At 43.2% G+C, this 17,055-nt stretch overlaps 1 protein-coding gene across 1 annotated transcript in view; it reads right to left on the bottom strand.

Annotated features, from left to right (window-relative positions):
* The window catches only part of BCAS2 (BCAS2 pre-mRNA processing factor), a 90,243-nt gene extending 74,437 nt beyond the window's left edge, over positions 1 to 15,806 (bottom strand). Inside the window, exon 1 of the mRNA XM_086923289.1 lies at positions 15,592 to 15,806. Within this exon, the coding sequence (XP_086779415.1) occupies positions 15,592 to 15,684 (93 nt within the window). The 5' untranslated portion in view covers positions 15,685 to 15,806. The remainder of the gene's footprint in view (positions 1 to 15,591) is intronic.
* Between the last annotated feature and the right edge of the window lie 1,249 nt (positions 15,807 to 17,055).

Below are 17,055 nucleotides of genomic sequence, written 5' to 3'. Positions count from 1 at the left end.
GTCGTGCCCTTTGGTGAGCCCAGTCCTGAGGGGTATCCTGTCCTGATTGTCCGTGAGTTATACCTGCTCACCTACTGGCATCCTAATCCTTGAGGATCCTTGTCCTAGTCTTTTCCCGAAGCTGACCCGTGGCCAGGGTTAGTCCTCATTCCTGTCCTAGGTAAATATAACCTGTGGGTGTTCGTCTTTATATCCTCCTTCCTCCTCTTTTAATAAAGCCTCTATGCCCATGATATTCTCTCGGTCATCTCCAACATCATATATACAAACTGTTTATTAGTTGTGTTTCATTTTTCCCCTTCCTGTGGGGCATTTTGAAACTGTATTACTTAAATAGTGTGATTAATTTGATTGATGTTTGGGATCTAAGTTTAGTTTAACAGATAGACTAAGATTAGGATTTGAATCCATTGTAGGACTTTAGCATTCCACTGACTAATGTGTTTTGAACTTACCTACCCTAGTATAAGCCTAAAACTGAATAGCATGTTCCCGGTTACCCTTACCCAATAGAGTCCCACTCGCACCCAATGGTGCTTGCCCTCATTCATAGCTATATCATTGTTGTAATCTTGATTATTGACATTCTGATTTGCATCAGCCTTATTCTCTTGTCACTTTGAAATTTAATTACTATATAAAATCCTTAAAACCCTTCAGGTGTCTTTGATCATTATAAATGTATCATAGTGTTGTTAAATGTATAGAGTATTTTTAGGATTATCTTATCTCCTGTCCTCTAATAGCTCCTGATCCGACAGGAAGAATAAGTGCCTGTGGTAAGTCAGGTACCATGGTAATAGTGTTAAAGAAGACACATACAATGTACTGATAGTGGTGTGTAAACTCGCCCGACTCACAAAAATAGTCATAATCACGTCATGGGCCCAAGTGCGTGAAAACTGGTAAAACTCAGAGTCGGGTGACCTGCGCCCTCTATCAGACTCTCTGGGTTCTACCGGTGAGGAACTAGATGATCCATTCTAAGGCCGGGCCTTGAATGCCGGTGTTGCTGAGGCGCTGTATCAGAGTGCGGGGGCATACTGTGTCGAAGGCTGCTGATAGGTCCAGGAGGATGAGTGCAGTGGTTTCCCCGTTGTCGAGCATAGACCTGATGTTGTCGGTAGCTGTGATGAGGGCGGTCTCGGTGCTGTGGTTAGCTCGGAAACCGGACTGTGACGGGTCGAGGGATCCGTTTGTCTCGAGGAAAGCAGAGAGTTGTTTGTTGACGGTCTTCTCGATGACTTTGGCCAGAAACGGAAGGAGCGAGATGGGTCGAACGTTCCTGGAGGTCCGTGGTGGGTTTTTTCAGGAGGGCGCTGAGTTTGGCATGCTTCCAGCTCTCTGGGAAGGTGGCTGCTGCGAAGGAGCTGTTGATGACGTCGCGGAGTTGGGGTGCGATGAAGGAGTCGGCTTTGTTAAAGATGTGGTGTGGGAGAGCCGGAGTGGATGGTGCTCATGGTGCGGGTGGTGTCTTCGGTGCTGACCGGGTTCCAGGTGCAGAGGGTGGCGATTGGGTGCACTGGTTCGGTGGTAGGGTGGTTGGTCTGTGTGCTGAAGCTGTTGTGTATGTCGGCGATCTTGCGGTGTAAGAACGAGGCGAGGGGGTCGCAGAGGTCTTGCGAGGGTGTGATGTCGTTGTTGCAGGCGCTGGGGTTGGAGAGCTCTTTGACGATGCTGAAGAGTTTCTTGCTGTTGTGGGTGTTGTTGTCCAGGCGCTGGTTGTAAGTAGATCTCTTGGTGGTATGGATCAGTTGGTGGTACTTGCGGGTGGCGTTCTTGAGGGCTGTCATGTTCTCTGTTGTCTGGTCCTGGCGCCAGGTTTTCTCCAGGGAGCGGCAGGTTTTCTTTGAGTTTAGGAGGTCGTCCGCGAACCACTAGGCTTTTTTGCTGTGGGGTATGCTGGGTGGTCTCTTCAGTGGTGCGAGTTCGTCGGCGCAGACGGTGACCCATTGGGCGAGGTTGCGGGCTGCTTCATTTGGGTCCGGCGTGATGACGGGAGGGTTCTGGCTGAAGGAGGTGGTGAGCTGATCGGCAGTGATCTTGCTCCAGCTTCTGCGGGGGGCCGGCTGCGGGTGGTGGTGGGTCGTGGTTTTCTTGAAGGAGAAGTGGACGCAGCTGTGGTCTGTCCAGTGGAGTGGCTGAAGGAGAAGTGCTTGCTGGAGGAGAAGACTGGGTCAAGCGTGTGGCCGGCGTAGTGGGTTGGGGTGTTCACTAGCTGCTTGAGTCCGAGGTTGGCGAGGTTGTCCAGCAGGGTGGTAGTGTTGATGTCTTTGTTGTTCTCCAGGTGGAAGTTGAGGTCTCCTAGGAGGATGCAGTCTGGGGAGGTGAGGGCGTGCGGGCTTACGAAGTCTGCGATGGCTTCGCTGAATTGAGTGCGTGGTCCTGGGGGTCTGTAGATTAGGGTGCCTCTGAGGGTAGTCCTGGGGTCGGTGTGAATCTGGAAGTGCAGGTGTTTGGCGGCTGTGAGGGTGTCTTCCGAGTTTGTCGTGATGCGGATGGTGTTTCTGTGGACGATGGCAATGCCTCCTCCCGTTTCGTTGGTGCGGTCCTTCCGGGTGATCTTGTAGCTGTCCGGGATGGCGATGTCGGGGGCCGAGGAGGCGTTCATCCAGGTTTCCGTGAGGAAGGCGACGTCCGGTGCTGCTGTGTCTAGGAGGTTCCAGAGTTCAACTGCATGCCTGTGGACGGATCGGGTGTTGAGCAGGATGCACTTGAGGTAATTCTTGCTGGTGGTAGGCTTGGCGGGTGTTGGTCCGGGACGGGTGCAGGTGATTATGCACTCTTGGCAGGAGAAGGGTCCGTAGGTGCGTTTCGGGGTGGCCAGGTAGCAGGCTGGGTTCCGGCCGGTGTTGAGTGCGTGGAGGGTGGCGGCGTTGTAGGTTCGTCAGGTGAGTTGGGATCGTCGAGATCCTGGCTTCATGGCACTGGGCGCGGTCCAGGCGCGGACGGGCGTAGACGGGCTTGCCTTTGGCACGCAAACGGCGCGACAGCTGCACGTACGTGTGGACTCTGCCATAAATGGAGAGTGGGAGGGAAGAGCAGCTGGGAGCGGGGTGGCGAATAGGAGGGGTCAAGGGTACAGAACAAAGAAGGGGGGATGGGCCGCGGGGGAGCAGCGGCAGGGAGCGGGGAAAAACAGCGGGAAACAGGCAGCAGAGAGGCACAAAAAAAAAAAAAAAAAAAAAAAAAAAAAAAAAAATCGGGCTAATACAGGGGCACAACAGTCAAACAGTAAACACGAAAATGGCACAAAAGCAGAGAAACACAACCAAGGGGCACCTAAGCCAAGGGGGCAGCAGCGAACAGGCGTCAGCAGCAGGGGGAACCGGCGCACTCAGGAGGAGCCACGCGGCGGGTGGAGCGACCGGCTCTGACAAGGTCAGGTCACCAGATGAGAGCAGTCCAGTCGTTAACTTACATTGGTTTTTTGGTCTGGCTTGACAGTGCAACCGAGACCTGACCTTTTAACCTACATCAATATTCTTCTACAATTCTTTGCTTCCACACAAATACATATGCTATTTACTTGTAAAGCTTCACATTACCATACAACATTCCTTTAAAGCCAGACCTATTGGTATTACCAATGCTTGTTTACAGAAAGACAGACCAGCTACTAAATATGCATTAGCCATGCAGGTTTCTCAAGTGCACAGAACATTAACAAAATAGAACTCAAGTAGGTGTAGCAGCAGAAGTAAAAGTTTCCATCACATACATCTGACTGGTACAGAAAATACAACAGCAGTGCACCTATGGAAAGACTGTCTCAGCAGGTGAGTAACATACAGAGCTAGCCACATTCCCACCACCAATGTATGATGTAGCAATCAATGAGAGGGAACTTCTAAGCAATAGCCATAGTGGCTGCGTTCAAGCAACACATTGACACGCGAGGCCTAGGTCTCTGTGAGGTGCTGTGGTCTTTTGGAGCACTGTCAGGGAGACGGAGATGAGGGAAGGAGTTGATGCTGCCGTTAGCTGGATGGGTCCAAGGCAAAAAGTGTCACACAAAAACTACAACTGGACATAGTCCAGTTGGACTGAGCCTTCCATGGAAAAGAATCTAAAAGCTGCAAGCTTTCCTCTCACACTTCTTCCTCCATTACAACGTTAAGCGCTACATCCTATTACACAATAACTGCACCGCCGTGAAACTCACATGACACAAACACTTTCAATACAGGATCAAAGCACAGACAGCAAACTTCCTAAATATATGTAGATCAGACACCGTACGGAATCTTGACTAGGTAGATTTCTTGTACAGTAGGTGAATTTTCTGTTTTCATATTTATCGAGCACTGTATCGTTAAATATTCAATGAATACGCTACTCAGCATATATTACAGTAAGGTGGTCTCTTTTACATATTCGGCTTTAATTTATTTTACTTCAGTATGCACAATTATGCATGCTGTTAATATAAGCTGTGAAGCATTTCTATATTCCAATATAACATGACGCTTGCATTTTCAGATTTCATTCGGATAAGATAGGAATCAATAAGGTAGTTGATTATACAAAGCTAATGAGTTGCCCATCAGGTGGTCTCATGTCGAGATTTGCCTCTATATAAGTGGGCACTAGATCTATTTTTGTTAAGTAGGACCTTCTATGACTGTAATTGTGGTCCAATAGATTACCAATAGTAGCTGCTATTCTAATGTGCCTTTACTATTTTGACATTACCGGGACTGGCCACATTATAAGTATGGATAGTTGAGTGCTTTGGTGAGATTAGGATTCTCATCTCTTTATTGTCATCTTAGCATAAATGATCTCTGTTGAGCTCAATATCATCGTTGGTCAGTTTTGGACATAAATGATGCAACTGTCAAGCCCGCTCTGGTGTCGAAGCTTTCAGGGACCTGTTCTTCACCAAGACTGAATAACTGTTTACCCCATATCCAATCTTCTGCCAGTTGGAGTCAATTGGTGGCGCAGTTCAGGTGGAGAACTTCCAGTTGTTCCGACGTTTGAAAACGCCAACCTTCGGTTAGCGTTCTAGTCTTTTGCAACAGTGCTGCCATTTCGTGCGAGCGCTGCTCTGGTGCTGCGGACTTCAACTGAAGTATTTGACGGAGCCGGTTGCGTTTCTGAGAGCCTCTTCCTTGGCGTCTCTATTCCTGTTGCGGCTCGTCAAAAGAAGATTCCTTTTCGAGTTTGGAGAAGATCCAGCGAGCTACGAATTCTTCGTGAGCAGTCCCGTCTGCAGTTGAATAGCCTTCGTATTTGAATTTGAATTTGAAATTCAAAATTCAAAATTCTAATTCAAATTCAAATTCGAATAGCCTTCGTGAATAAGGTCTGGTTTCCGTTATCTCTCAACTCTCGTTTTGCCGTGCAGTTTGGTCCGAGAGTAACGGTAAGCCTTTGACCATTTGAACTTTGTGGTATCCAAGTTGTTTCCAGAGAAATTCAGTTTGAGAAGCAGTTTCTTGGAGCTTGTCCGTTGTGAATTCAAGTACCAATTCTGTCACTGAATTCTTGAGAACATATTACAAAAGACTTTTGATAAAGACTTGGCATATGGGTAATGGCTATTGCCCGTACATCAGCGCTTGTGTAAGAACATTCAATCCTGACTCTAAGTACCAAGAGGATTAATTGGAGAACAGAATTCAGCCTTTTACTACACCGAACTTACTGTCTAAGTGTTTAGGGGGATATCTATATGCGCATGTAGTCATATTCTCTTACTCACTAAGTGTAGTCTACGCAGCAGTCTCCATCTCCTTCCATTGGTGTAGCAAGTTACCTACTTCTTCTCCTCTTCCAGAGAGAGGCAAATTCCACACCAACTACAGGTACAAGAGGAGTAGCATTCGGATCGATAATAGCCTGAGCTATCTAGGTCTAGCTTGTGGGAATGTATTAATGTTATGTTAATTCTTACAGGTGCCGGTAGGCTGAAGACACCAGGGTGTGGCAGTCTCCCTGTTGTACGTTGTACGTTATCCACTTCCCCTTTCCCCCTCATTCCTGGGCTCAGAGTTCTCTGGGACCAGGGGTGTTTGGGAATTGCGAAATTCTCATCTAGACGACCTTCAACTGATCGCCCCCACAGAACTCAGGAGGTTCAGGTACGGCGTTCTTGACAGAATCATTGTCAGACTAGTTAAGTCCAGTCTTTTTCATTTTACAGAAACTGGATGGTAATTGAGTTACCTTCTCCAGATTGAATAGAGCCGCTTCACTTTGAGACAATTCTTAATGAGCTCACAAAATGATCATACCCTAAGTTACTTAGTTCACAGCTATACTTTTTCCACACAAATGTAGGTAGGTGATGGTCTCCAACTTTTTCAATTTTCTTTCTTCTTAAGCAGCCATGTTTCTTAGAACATTGCTTAATAAAAATATATGTTGGCAATTTGCACACAACTAGCTTTTTTCTGTTTTCACTCCTGGGTGTATATCTTTCTTCTTTGGATGTATTTGGTTGACAAAACCTTTTTTTGCTTGATTTATTATTTTTTACTAGGGGTCTTCAGTCTACATATATATTTTTGGTCCTTAAGATGGTCTAACTGATACCTTTCAAGATAAGACCGAAACGTTGACAACTATAACCCACTTTCAGCGTCATTGTGATTAAGCAGTTGATCATTACTTGTTGAATGACAATTTGTTCAAATATATGGAATGGGTTCTTTACAAAAATGATAATGAGATCGAATTTTTGTACAGGCTAATTTTCTCATTAATTTTGTTCATGTGAACTCTTTTTTATACCCTTGTCTTCTTCTATTTCTTTATGTATTATTTATATAAATGTATATAGAGAAAGAACACACCCTTCCGTCTTAGTTTTTTTTACTTGGTGAAATCTCGTTTTTGTTTGATTCTATTGTTTGTGTTAGTTTTGTTCTGCTTCAGTTTTTTTTTTTATTTAGTCTTTCGCAACTTTTCAAAAAAATTGGAGTTTAAACAATTTAGTTGATTTGAGGCCACTGCCTTGAGTTCTCTCAATTGATCTATTACATTTATTAGAACGGTGTATACAAAAAACTCCCTTGTAGGCACCGGCACCTGACAAGATGTTTTAGCCAAGCCTCCAAGTGTGTATTGGGTTACCCAATTTTTGAGTAGAAGGGTCCCTTAGAGTGGCACAAGATATGCTGCAGCTCTTGGGGACGCTCATGAGTACCTATGCCCTAGGTACCAGAAGTACCACTTACTAGGGACTTACAGAAGTGCTAAAGGTCTGGCCAATTGGGGGTCAATTGACCAGTTGTCTTGTTTTGGGGATGGAACAGTGGCACTGCAGATCTGGTTAGCAGGTACCCAGTGCACTTTAGTCAAGGTTGCATCAAATACCAGGCAAAGATTGTGTGGGGGAGACTACTGTAACAAAAAAAACACTTTTCTACAACAATGCACTTATTACGTTTCAATCTTGACCACTGGTTACCACTATTGAAAGTTAAAGTTTATATTTAAAATATCCTTTTGAAAAGTGATTCTGCAGTTCTGCTTTAGCCAACACAAGACATAGGTTCTCGTTCTAAAGGGTTTTTAATTAAACATGATGCATGCATAAACCTGCTCTAGCAGTCCTTCAAGAACCACCAACTATGTTACCTGAACCCTACACGCGCTTTTATCAACATGTTGCTGTTAAGGCAGAGATCTTCCAGCAGAGCAGGGACCGAGAGTTATGATGTGAGCATACTTTCTTTTAACCAGGGGTGTGGAATTTAATCAAAGATCTAGTTGTCCATGGGGCAAGTTGCTTCGTAAATCTATTTGTCCTGTAACAAAATCCACTTGTCCTTTTGGTGCCTTGTAGTGAGATGACAAATTATGGCAGCAATTTCATTATATAAGAGCTCTGATATAGCCTCTCGAATCATGCCAGGGTTCATACCATAGTAGTGTTTGAATACTTGCAATCCCCTTATGTTTCCACGTTTCTGCAAATCTACATTTTGGAGCTGAAGGTAGTGGTAAGCAATAGTTCCAGGCTTAGAATGCCCTTTTTAGTCTCTGCAAACCTACTAACTTGCGTGTTTTAAGGGTTTTCAACAACTCTTCTCTAATCTTTTACCATACTGAGAAATGTTTGAAATTTACTCCCGACAATGACAGACATAAACCTTCTTCCAGAGTTGGGAACAAAGTGGTTGGAGGGAAAGTGAACTTGTTTACACTCAGATTTTCGCAGGAGCAAATCTACACATGCATATTTGCTCATGCTAAAATGAAGTTCACAAATATTTTCTAGGAGTAAGATTTCTAGTACTACTTCTGTAAATTCTTGGGAATTCACAAAAGCTGTACAGCTGCACTTAATACAAGGGCATATACCATGGGTGCACTTTAGAGACTTTTTTAATAATTGGGTCCCTAATTTGGTCTGGCGTTGACCAAGACCTTTTGCGTTTATTAAAATTCTGTCTCTATCCCTCTCTGTATCGGCTGGCTTCACTGTGAGCGACAACATTCTGCTCTTTCCCAAGGAGCATATCGGCACACAAAGTAGTTTTGTTCAGTGTCAGTAAATATTTAGGCAGTGTGTGCTTTTTGAGACCAAAAACAATTTTTGCCTTTGCCAATGTTTGTCATAATTGTGAGGGCCCGGCAACTCTAACACCAATAAGGTTTTACAAAAACCATGCCAAAACAATTCACACATTGACAACACTTACAGCGGACCATCAATTTCAGACCTACTGGCTTTGCCAATGTTTCTTTATTTTTGTTTCCCATAATCTTATTGAAACTGGTTACACCAATTTTCCATTATGAACATTTTGGGGAAATACTAGCACGCATCAACATGTTACTAAATGATGCTGCAAAGAATTGGGACCTGAAATTTTACAGTAGTTTAGCAAAATGGTTTTTTTTCAGATTTCATTTTTTTATGAACATTTTATTTTGAAAGCAAAGAATCATCAATCTTGCTTTCAAGCTTCTGCTAATATTTGCATCAAATCAGAGAACATTCTGGGAGCATTATACATAGCCTCATATTGCTAAACTTTGAAAACGTGTGTACACATTTTTATACTGGCACCACTGTCAGTAGAGCAGTAAGAGCTTACAACATTTACTTAGAGCGCTCATCCTAATAATAAAGGCTTTCAATTAATGAACCATGAATGCAAGTTGGAACAGAATTAACATATGGACACAAATATTACCTCAACTGCAGACGGTGCCCTTCCCTGATCCATAATGTGGTACTACAAACGGACAGCCAAGGCGTTTGTGCTGCAGGGGGTTGGGCCTACTTGTCCCAGGGAAAAAAATTCACATGAAAACTTGTTGCCCTTGACCCCAAACAATATGTCCTGGGTGTTGGGCTATAGGAATTCCACATCCCTGTTTTAATGTGAGGTGTCTGAAATTAACTTGCACCAAAAGACAAAATCCTTTATGTCCAGCGCATGCCCTGACCAATAGCAAATATATACCAGCGGGTTCTGGCATTGATGTTTTATGAATGAAAACTGGTTTCTAGAGAAACCGATTTAAAAATGTGATGTAAACCTTCAGCCTTTTGCCTGCTTTAGGTAATGTTGCTCTTATCCTGCTAGCTGAACACTTAGGCGCCTATTAGGATGGAGGGACCGTCCCCAGGGGCAGCGGCGGTCCCTCCGGTGGAATTAGGATGTGAGCGCCACCCTGGCGGTCACATCCCGTATACTTAACATTGCGTGGGTGCTGCTTTAAGCAGCACCCGCCGCAAAGTTAAATGTGCATGCTGTGCTTTTCCATGCACAAAGCGGCAGGCACCGCGCGGTGCCTGCCGCATTGTGCATGCAAATGCAGGGGGGTACCATAGGTAGCCCCCATGTGCACCCCCCACCCCTCCTTCACCCTGGGGGCCCGCAACGGGCCCCCAAAGAAAAGACCGTATGCCTTTCTGTGGCGGCATTGCCGCCACAGAAAGGCATGTCCTGAAGCTCATCCTAATATGGCTGGCGGTGTCTGATAGACACCGCCACTATATTAGAGCTTTTCCGCCACGGTCGGAAGGCGACTGCGGCGGAAAAGCGGCGGACGGTCTTCCCGTCCGCCGATGACCCCCCAGCCATCCTAATGTGGCGGGGGTCTTTTCATGTACCGCAGCGGTGAATCCACATCCTCCGAGCTGGCAGTGGCTTCCGCTAGCCCGGAGAATGCGGATTCACCGCAATCCTAATCGACCCCTAAATACTCTATCTGCCATTACGAGCCCATGAAATGGGCTAGAATTATGCAGATGAGGTTCCTAGCTTCCAGGAATCTCATAATTCTGGATCAGGAAATGTAGTGTAGCCCCTCTTGGGCTTCAATTCAACCAATGATTCAGCACGTCATGAATGCAGCTATACAAGCCCCCATCCTAAAATACTAAGATGAGAAGTACAGGGTGAAGGCTGAACCAGTCATTCATCACAAGCGAATAACTTCTTTACTCACTGCCAGAAAGTGAAACCACAGTTCCTTCTTCTTCATGGGGCTGTAAAAATGGTACTTAGAAAGGTGTTGGAAGAAATAGGCAGTCTGGTCTTATTAAGATTCTCCAAGAAAAGATAGCCTCAAAGATTTTGCTGATTAATTTTCTCCAGTGGTCAAGAATGCCTCACTGATGGTCAGTTTAGCTTCGAAGGGGACTACGATTTCATAAAAAGCAACTTCATCTGATATAGATGACAAGAAGGGAGATGCACTTGTTTAGAGACCGTATTCAGCTGCTCTTATATCAATAAGAGCAAAAACATATTCTACTTATGATGTGAAACCTTTAATATAAGATTTCCAATCTTAAGGAAATCTAGACAAAGGGTACAAGATGCAATTTGTAGAGGAAACTCATGAGTTCTTTTGGGCACTCCTACTTGGTGCTGAGTGAGCTGAAGAGATCCGAGCATGGAGATTCAAGAATTATTGAACGAGTAAGACATGAAAATTATATCAAGGCTGTTGTTCGATTAATTTCTTGATACAAAAGGTTTCAGTAGAATTCGTCCAGTACGACTCGAAAAACCTAAAACTGTGTGCTGCTAAAGGGGACATTCAAAATTGTAATATTACAGACAATAATTCCTTTTAGCCCTCTCTCAGAGGTTTCTTTGGTTTTACAGTCTAGGAAAATACTATCAATGTTAAGTCCTTCCCTTCTGTCTTTCATCAACTCAGAGTGTCTTTGCAAAAATGGCTTTTCCACAGGTGGGTAGTCTGCATGAAGAAGTCCCTTGATCACTGGCTGATGTACTCATCTTCTTTTTCAAAGACATGCAGTGACGTCTCGAGGGTGTGCAAGAAGATTCAGGGCCATAAGCTTCTCATAAACCACAGGAAATTGAATCTGCAACCCTCAAAGAAGAGTCCATTAATAAGAGCTGCAATTCAGGTGGGGGTAGGAAGACTCCTACCTCCGGACTCGCGCACTACCAACCTGATCTATTAAGAGCAGACACAGACTCCATCATTCAATGGTTACGGACAAATAATGGGTGAAACTCCAAGAACTAACAGCAATATGCTCCTCAGTAGTTCCCTACAATTGTACCAGATATTGAACCACCCATTATAGCATTGGTTCCCAAACTCTCAGAGTCAGCAGAGGACAGTGCCAGTAACCTGAAAAATACTTCAGTATCTTGCGTGGTGGCAGGATCCAAACAATTTGAGAAAGAGTGCTCGCTTACCTGCGCCATCTCCAATAGTCATAACAACAGATGCCAGTCAGTCGAGGATGGTGCAAATATGGAGAGATAGACAGTTCAGGGCCAGTGGAGTCTTTGGGAAGATGGGAACACTTTCTTCTAGAGGAAAATATCAGCAATATTCTAATCCCTCCTATTCTTCTGAAAGTTCATAAAGAGAAGAGGTGTGCATATAGACAACCAGTCTGCTCATACCTATGTGAACTACCATGAGGGTTCCAGGGTCCAAGGTCTAGCAAAGACAGAACGAATATTGCGAGCTTGGAAGGAATAGAATCTCCACTCAATTAGAACCATTTAGCTTTCTGGGAGGGAGAACACACTTGTGGATTGTTTGAGCAAGGTTTTTTGAAGAATTTTGAAATATGGTGCTTATCAAAAGATCTTAAACCTGTTTTTTGTGAACTGGTTAAGAGTTATGATTTTTTTGGGGGACAGTTTTGTGCTAGGTTCAGCAGTACTGTTGCTTTTGAGCAGGTGATTTAGTGTCTGAGCTTCAAGGGATCTCGATGCCTTGGAGATTTTATGAACAAGCACCTAGACAGACTATTTTTCCCTGGAGGTGTCCAGTAATACACTCTTGTATTCTTTCATGGGATTTCCCTTTCCTTAGTGGATCTCCTTTTTCATTGCCATACTCTTCAAAAACCTCTCTTTCAGCCACTGGAGTGAATTAATTTAGAATTCTTGATGGACAAAGTTACATCTGAGTTTAGTATCCATTTGCTCTGGCCAGAAATTCGCCCATTTGGGTTCTTCCTTATCTATTGTTTTTACCAGATACGTTCCTAAGACATAGTACTCTGTTGTTCCAAAAATTCTATCTTTTCCTCACAAGATTTGGTTCTGCTTGTTTTTTTATCTTCCCTTTTGAATTAAAAGAACATATTCCTCCACAATCTAGACATTTATGGAGCTCTTCTATTTCCGACCATTTTCGGCAACCATGCGTCACTGACTGATTTGAAATCACAACTGCTTATTAATCATCTCAAACTGACTTGCCAAATTGAGTGTAAAGGTGTTCCACAAAAGCCATTATCAGGTCAGTCCTTCATTTCCAAGCACATTTGTTTAAATTTACTTTTATAAGTTCAGTTAAAGAATACAAGAAGTATTCATTGTTTTGTTGCATTCTGTTTAACTAAAGATTTTCAGCAGCATATATCATCCTCAATTGTCTTGAATGTTTAAAGTTGTACTCCATAGAAACATTTTTGATTATGCTTGACAATAGCCTCATGCTCTTAGGACTGGTCAGAGGAACATAGACGAGGAGGTAATGGCCTAGACACTTACAGTAACCATCATTACTTCAAGTCCAGGTCTTTCTCAACATTCTTAAACTCATTCCCTTCCTCCCTGGGTTGATTACTTCGAATCATAAGTGCAAAGATGTGTTTTTGTTGCTTTTACTTGGCATATTCAAAGAGTTATTGGAAATATCGACCTTTTATACATTATCAGGGGTGGCTGTCGATATTCCTTGAGGATTACTTTTATGATAAACGATTTCTGTGATAGTACAACTACAATTAGGACGTCCTGGATTCTGAGTAATAAAGATTATCAGTAAGCAGGGCACGAGTCGAAGGTACACGAGAGTAGACAGTGTCAACCCACACTTTTCACAGGGTGGACGCTTTCCACTCACACAGAAGAATGCTGAACTCGTCCCGGTGTAAGCTTCACACTCTGGTAAACATTCAGCAGCGCCTGCACATGGTGTGCTTTGGTTCCGAGCAGCAAAGAGCAGGTGGGGAGGGAGCTTTGTTAGTTTAAATTTGAGCTGGGCCTTCAACAAAGGCCAAAGTTAAGGGGCCATTAAGGCGTCCTTTTGTTTGAATATCATAGCTGGGAACTATGGGGAGCCCTCACTTGGATGTAAATCCAATTGATAGGGTATAAAGGCACATAGCTTATTACTATACAAGTAATAAAAAGAGGCATGCTTTGACTTTATTCAGTCCCTGTATACAAGATATATTTATGCACTGTAAGAACGCCAGATGTGTTGTCTGCCCTAGTATTTACACAAGTAAAAATGTAAATGCCACTATTTTGTTTAATTTCTTTTATCGAGCTACTAATTCCAATGCATGGGGTTAAAGCTGTTTATATCACAAGTAAAAATTATGGATTACAAGTTATGAACTGTAAGAAACAAAAAAATCTCTGCTAAAAACAGTAACTCAATTATACATTTACATAAAATAAAAATCTGTCATCTGCGTGTTACATGATGTGCTTTTCAGAAGACATATTAACCCTCTAAACTACTTTGATTCAAAACTGGGACTAGACAAAACACAGATTTCTCCAACAAATACGTTAACCTCATGAGTTATCCTACCATTAATTAGCCCCTGCGACTTAGACTCTCCAACCAATTAGGCAGAACAAGAACAGATTTACTGGCACGTTACTGTTTGTTGCCAATTTCTTTGTGGCAAAGTTAAAAAAAATTAATAGACGAGTTAAGGCTCAGATTTTGTGTGGTCCCAGCACAACATCTAATTTGTCAAATATTAGAATGCTGTCAAATATACTCATTATAAAACTTCTAAACACCTGTGAAGGTCAGTTCAGTTCAAAAGCTTTTCTTCGGGTTGTCATAACAATCCATGTAAGCACAAACAAAAAACAAGCAGCAAATTGCATAATTATTAATCACAACAACATATTATAGCTGACAAAAAATTAAAAGAAAAACATTGTACACAGGGTAGCCAATACATTTCTGTGAAGGTCTTAATATCAGATGTCATTTCTGTCGAGGTCATGGGTTGTGAGGCCACTTCAAAGAAATCCATCATGTGCGATGTCATGCACAGTGATGCCTCAGTCCGTGATATCACGCACCATATGTAATTCGCATACTGCCTAACTTGGTTAGTGTAAGCCCCCCCTCATACCTCCTCCCTCGTCTTCTGCCCTACATGTAAGAAACTGGGCCATAGCAAACTATAATATAGATTACAATGTACTAGTATTCAACCTGCGTTGATCCTCTCGGAACAGATCTTAAACTGTACAAAGTCGGACACTAACAGCTTATGCTGTCAAACTTCTGTTTTTGCATTCCGCTACTTGTAGTCCTGCATTTAAATGGGGGCGATATATATATATATGTCAGACATGCCAACCCTCCCGATTCAGGCGTGAGACTACCGATTTGAAGGCTAGTCTCCCGCCTCCCGATTCTTACAAGCAAAAACCCGATTCCTCTGGGGTTCAGCTGACAGGGCTTGGTATTGGGTAATGTGCTAATTCTTCCAACAAAGAGTGGCGTGGCGATGCAGGGGCTCTCGAAGGGGTGAAAAACTAACAAAGCGTAATTAACAATGAATCATCTTTTAAAGACCTGCGAAGTAGGGGGGAGGGGAAGTGGGCCGGTTTCAGCCCGGGCTGCCACAGGGGGGTGGGGGGTGCATGCACTGCCAACAACCAGGCCAGTGCCCAACACTTGCATCCCCCTCTCTGCCTGCCTTATGCTCCATGCTTCTGAAAGGTAAGAAAAAAACGTGCATTTTCGTTTCAAATGTCAGATCCTACAGCAGCACACTTCCAAAGCCCATACATGCCGTTAACCCGATTCAAAGTCCCATTCTCCCGATTTTTTTTTTTAAATCTCCCACTTTGCTCTCCTGAAATGTTGGCATGTATGATATGTATATATATGAAACTGCCAAATATTCACGTTTGGTGTGTATACTTTACTTCTTTTCGTGCTATAAGCGAGCTGTCAATCTATTGCCCGTTTTACACGCAGAAGCGAATACCCAATGGAAACATTAAATTCAGGTATTTGTCCTAGATCTGCAGACGTTGACCCATGAGGCAGAGCCGGTGCCTGATCTTCAGCCTTCCCAGTTCACTTAAGAACATGCATGTACGCAAAACAAACAACAGCTCAACTTACCGCCTCTCGAACCCCTGGGGCATCATAGCCCTGGTCAAAATAGGGCAGCGCATCCACAACAACATCACCAGCCACCAAACTCGTACCCGCCATCTCCTTAGATGTAGAACTTCTGCTTTACCGACATTGAAATAAAAGACGGCGGTGTTTTTCAAGCCTGGGTCTAGTCCGCGAACTTTCGATAGAGCTGCTTCAACTAAGACCTGCACGAGTGGAATAGAAACAAAGAAAGGACATGAAGTAAAGGCAAATATAGCGGCCATATTGGTTTCATTACTTTTCAAATTAACGAATTTAGGGCATAGCGGGTTATAAATTGAAGCATTGGTCAAATATTTGTACCAAAGAACGCTTGTCGCAATCTACGCCGACTTTTTAGAAATCTATTTTCCCGCAGTTTAGTTCAAAGTAGAGTATCGTAAACTGAATTCTTGAGTTATAAAAAGTGAATTCTTGATTTTATCTGACATCTTTCTCTGACAGTCCGAAGTTTTGCTCCATTCCATTAGTCAACTTTGAAATCGTAAAACATCGATGCATTTCGGATTTAAACTCTAAGAAGGCGATCCGTGTTGCTTTGTCAGGCTGCAAACAGCATTAACAAACCGCTCATTTGGTCCATCGACCAAAGTTAGCATAGTGTTAGCATAGTGCTAACATAGTGTTACTAACACTATGTTGCATAGTGTTACTAACACTATGTTAGCACTGCACATAGCATAGTTAGCATAGTGTTGTAATGTGACTTAACCTTTATGGACTCGGCTGCGTTCAGTCCCTGAGTTCTGTAGCTTAGAACGTTCATGTCGCAGTGTTCTAGGAGCGACAGTTGATGTTAGGCTGGCGTGAAGTAACAAGTCTTTCTTGCCGTATTGAGGATCGTCTTTGCTTGAGGAAATAAACCGCTTCTGTCAAGATCCTGTGTCCGCTGTCATCACTACACATAGCTGCCACGGTTTCAGATTGCTATGTGTGACATTTTCATAATTTCAGAGTAATTTTGAGTGACATTTCAAGACTATGAGTGACACTTTTGCACGGGCAAACTCAAGCAATGAAGATGAATGACTGAAAGAAGCCAAATTTAGACAAGCAAAAGTGGCCCTAAAGTTTCTGTAGGAAGCCCCAGATGCTCATACATTGTTCTGTACAGTAAGCTTCATCAAGGTGGCAATGAGGTTAAGGAACACAAGAGAAACAACCGATTGCAATGCCCCATAAACAGAGACTTATTTTGGAAACCCCCCCTTGAACGTAATGACTTTTAGCCTTTTTAATCTTTTTACATTTTTTTTTTTAAAGATTTTTAAAAAAAAATGTAATTATCTATGTACTTTTATGGTGTTTTACTAAGTGCCGAATAAAGATTTGAAAAATTGAATGAATGAATAAATGTATTTGTGGTTACTCAAAACCATTAAAATAAGACAAGAAAATGGGAAAAGAAAAAAAAAAGAAACATTC

This window comes from Lissotriton vulgaris, chromosome 5 (assembly GCF_964263255.1).
Source record: "Lissotriton vulgaris chromosome 5, aLisVul1.2, whole genome shotgun sequence".
Taxonomy (NCBI): domain Eukaryota; kingdom Metazoa; phylum Chordata; class Amphibia; order Caudata; family Salamandridae; genus Lissotriton; species Lissotriton vulgaris.
The sequence above is the reverse complement of the archived record's forward strand: the minus strand, read 5'-3'. Positions and strand labels throughout refer to the sequence as shown.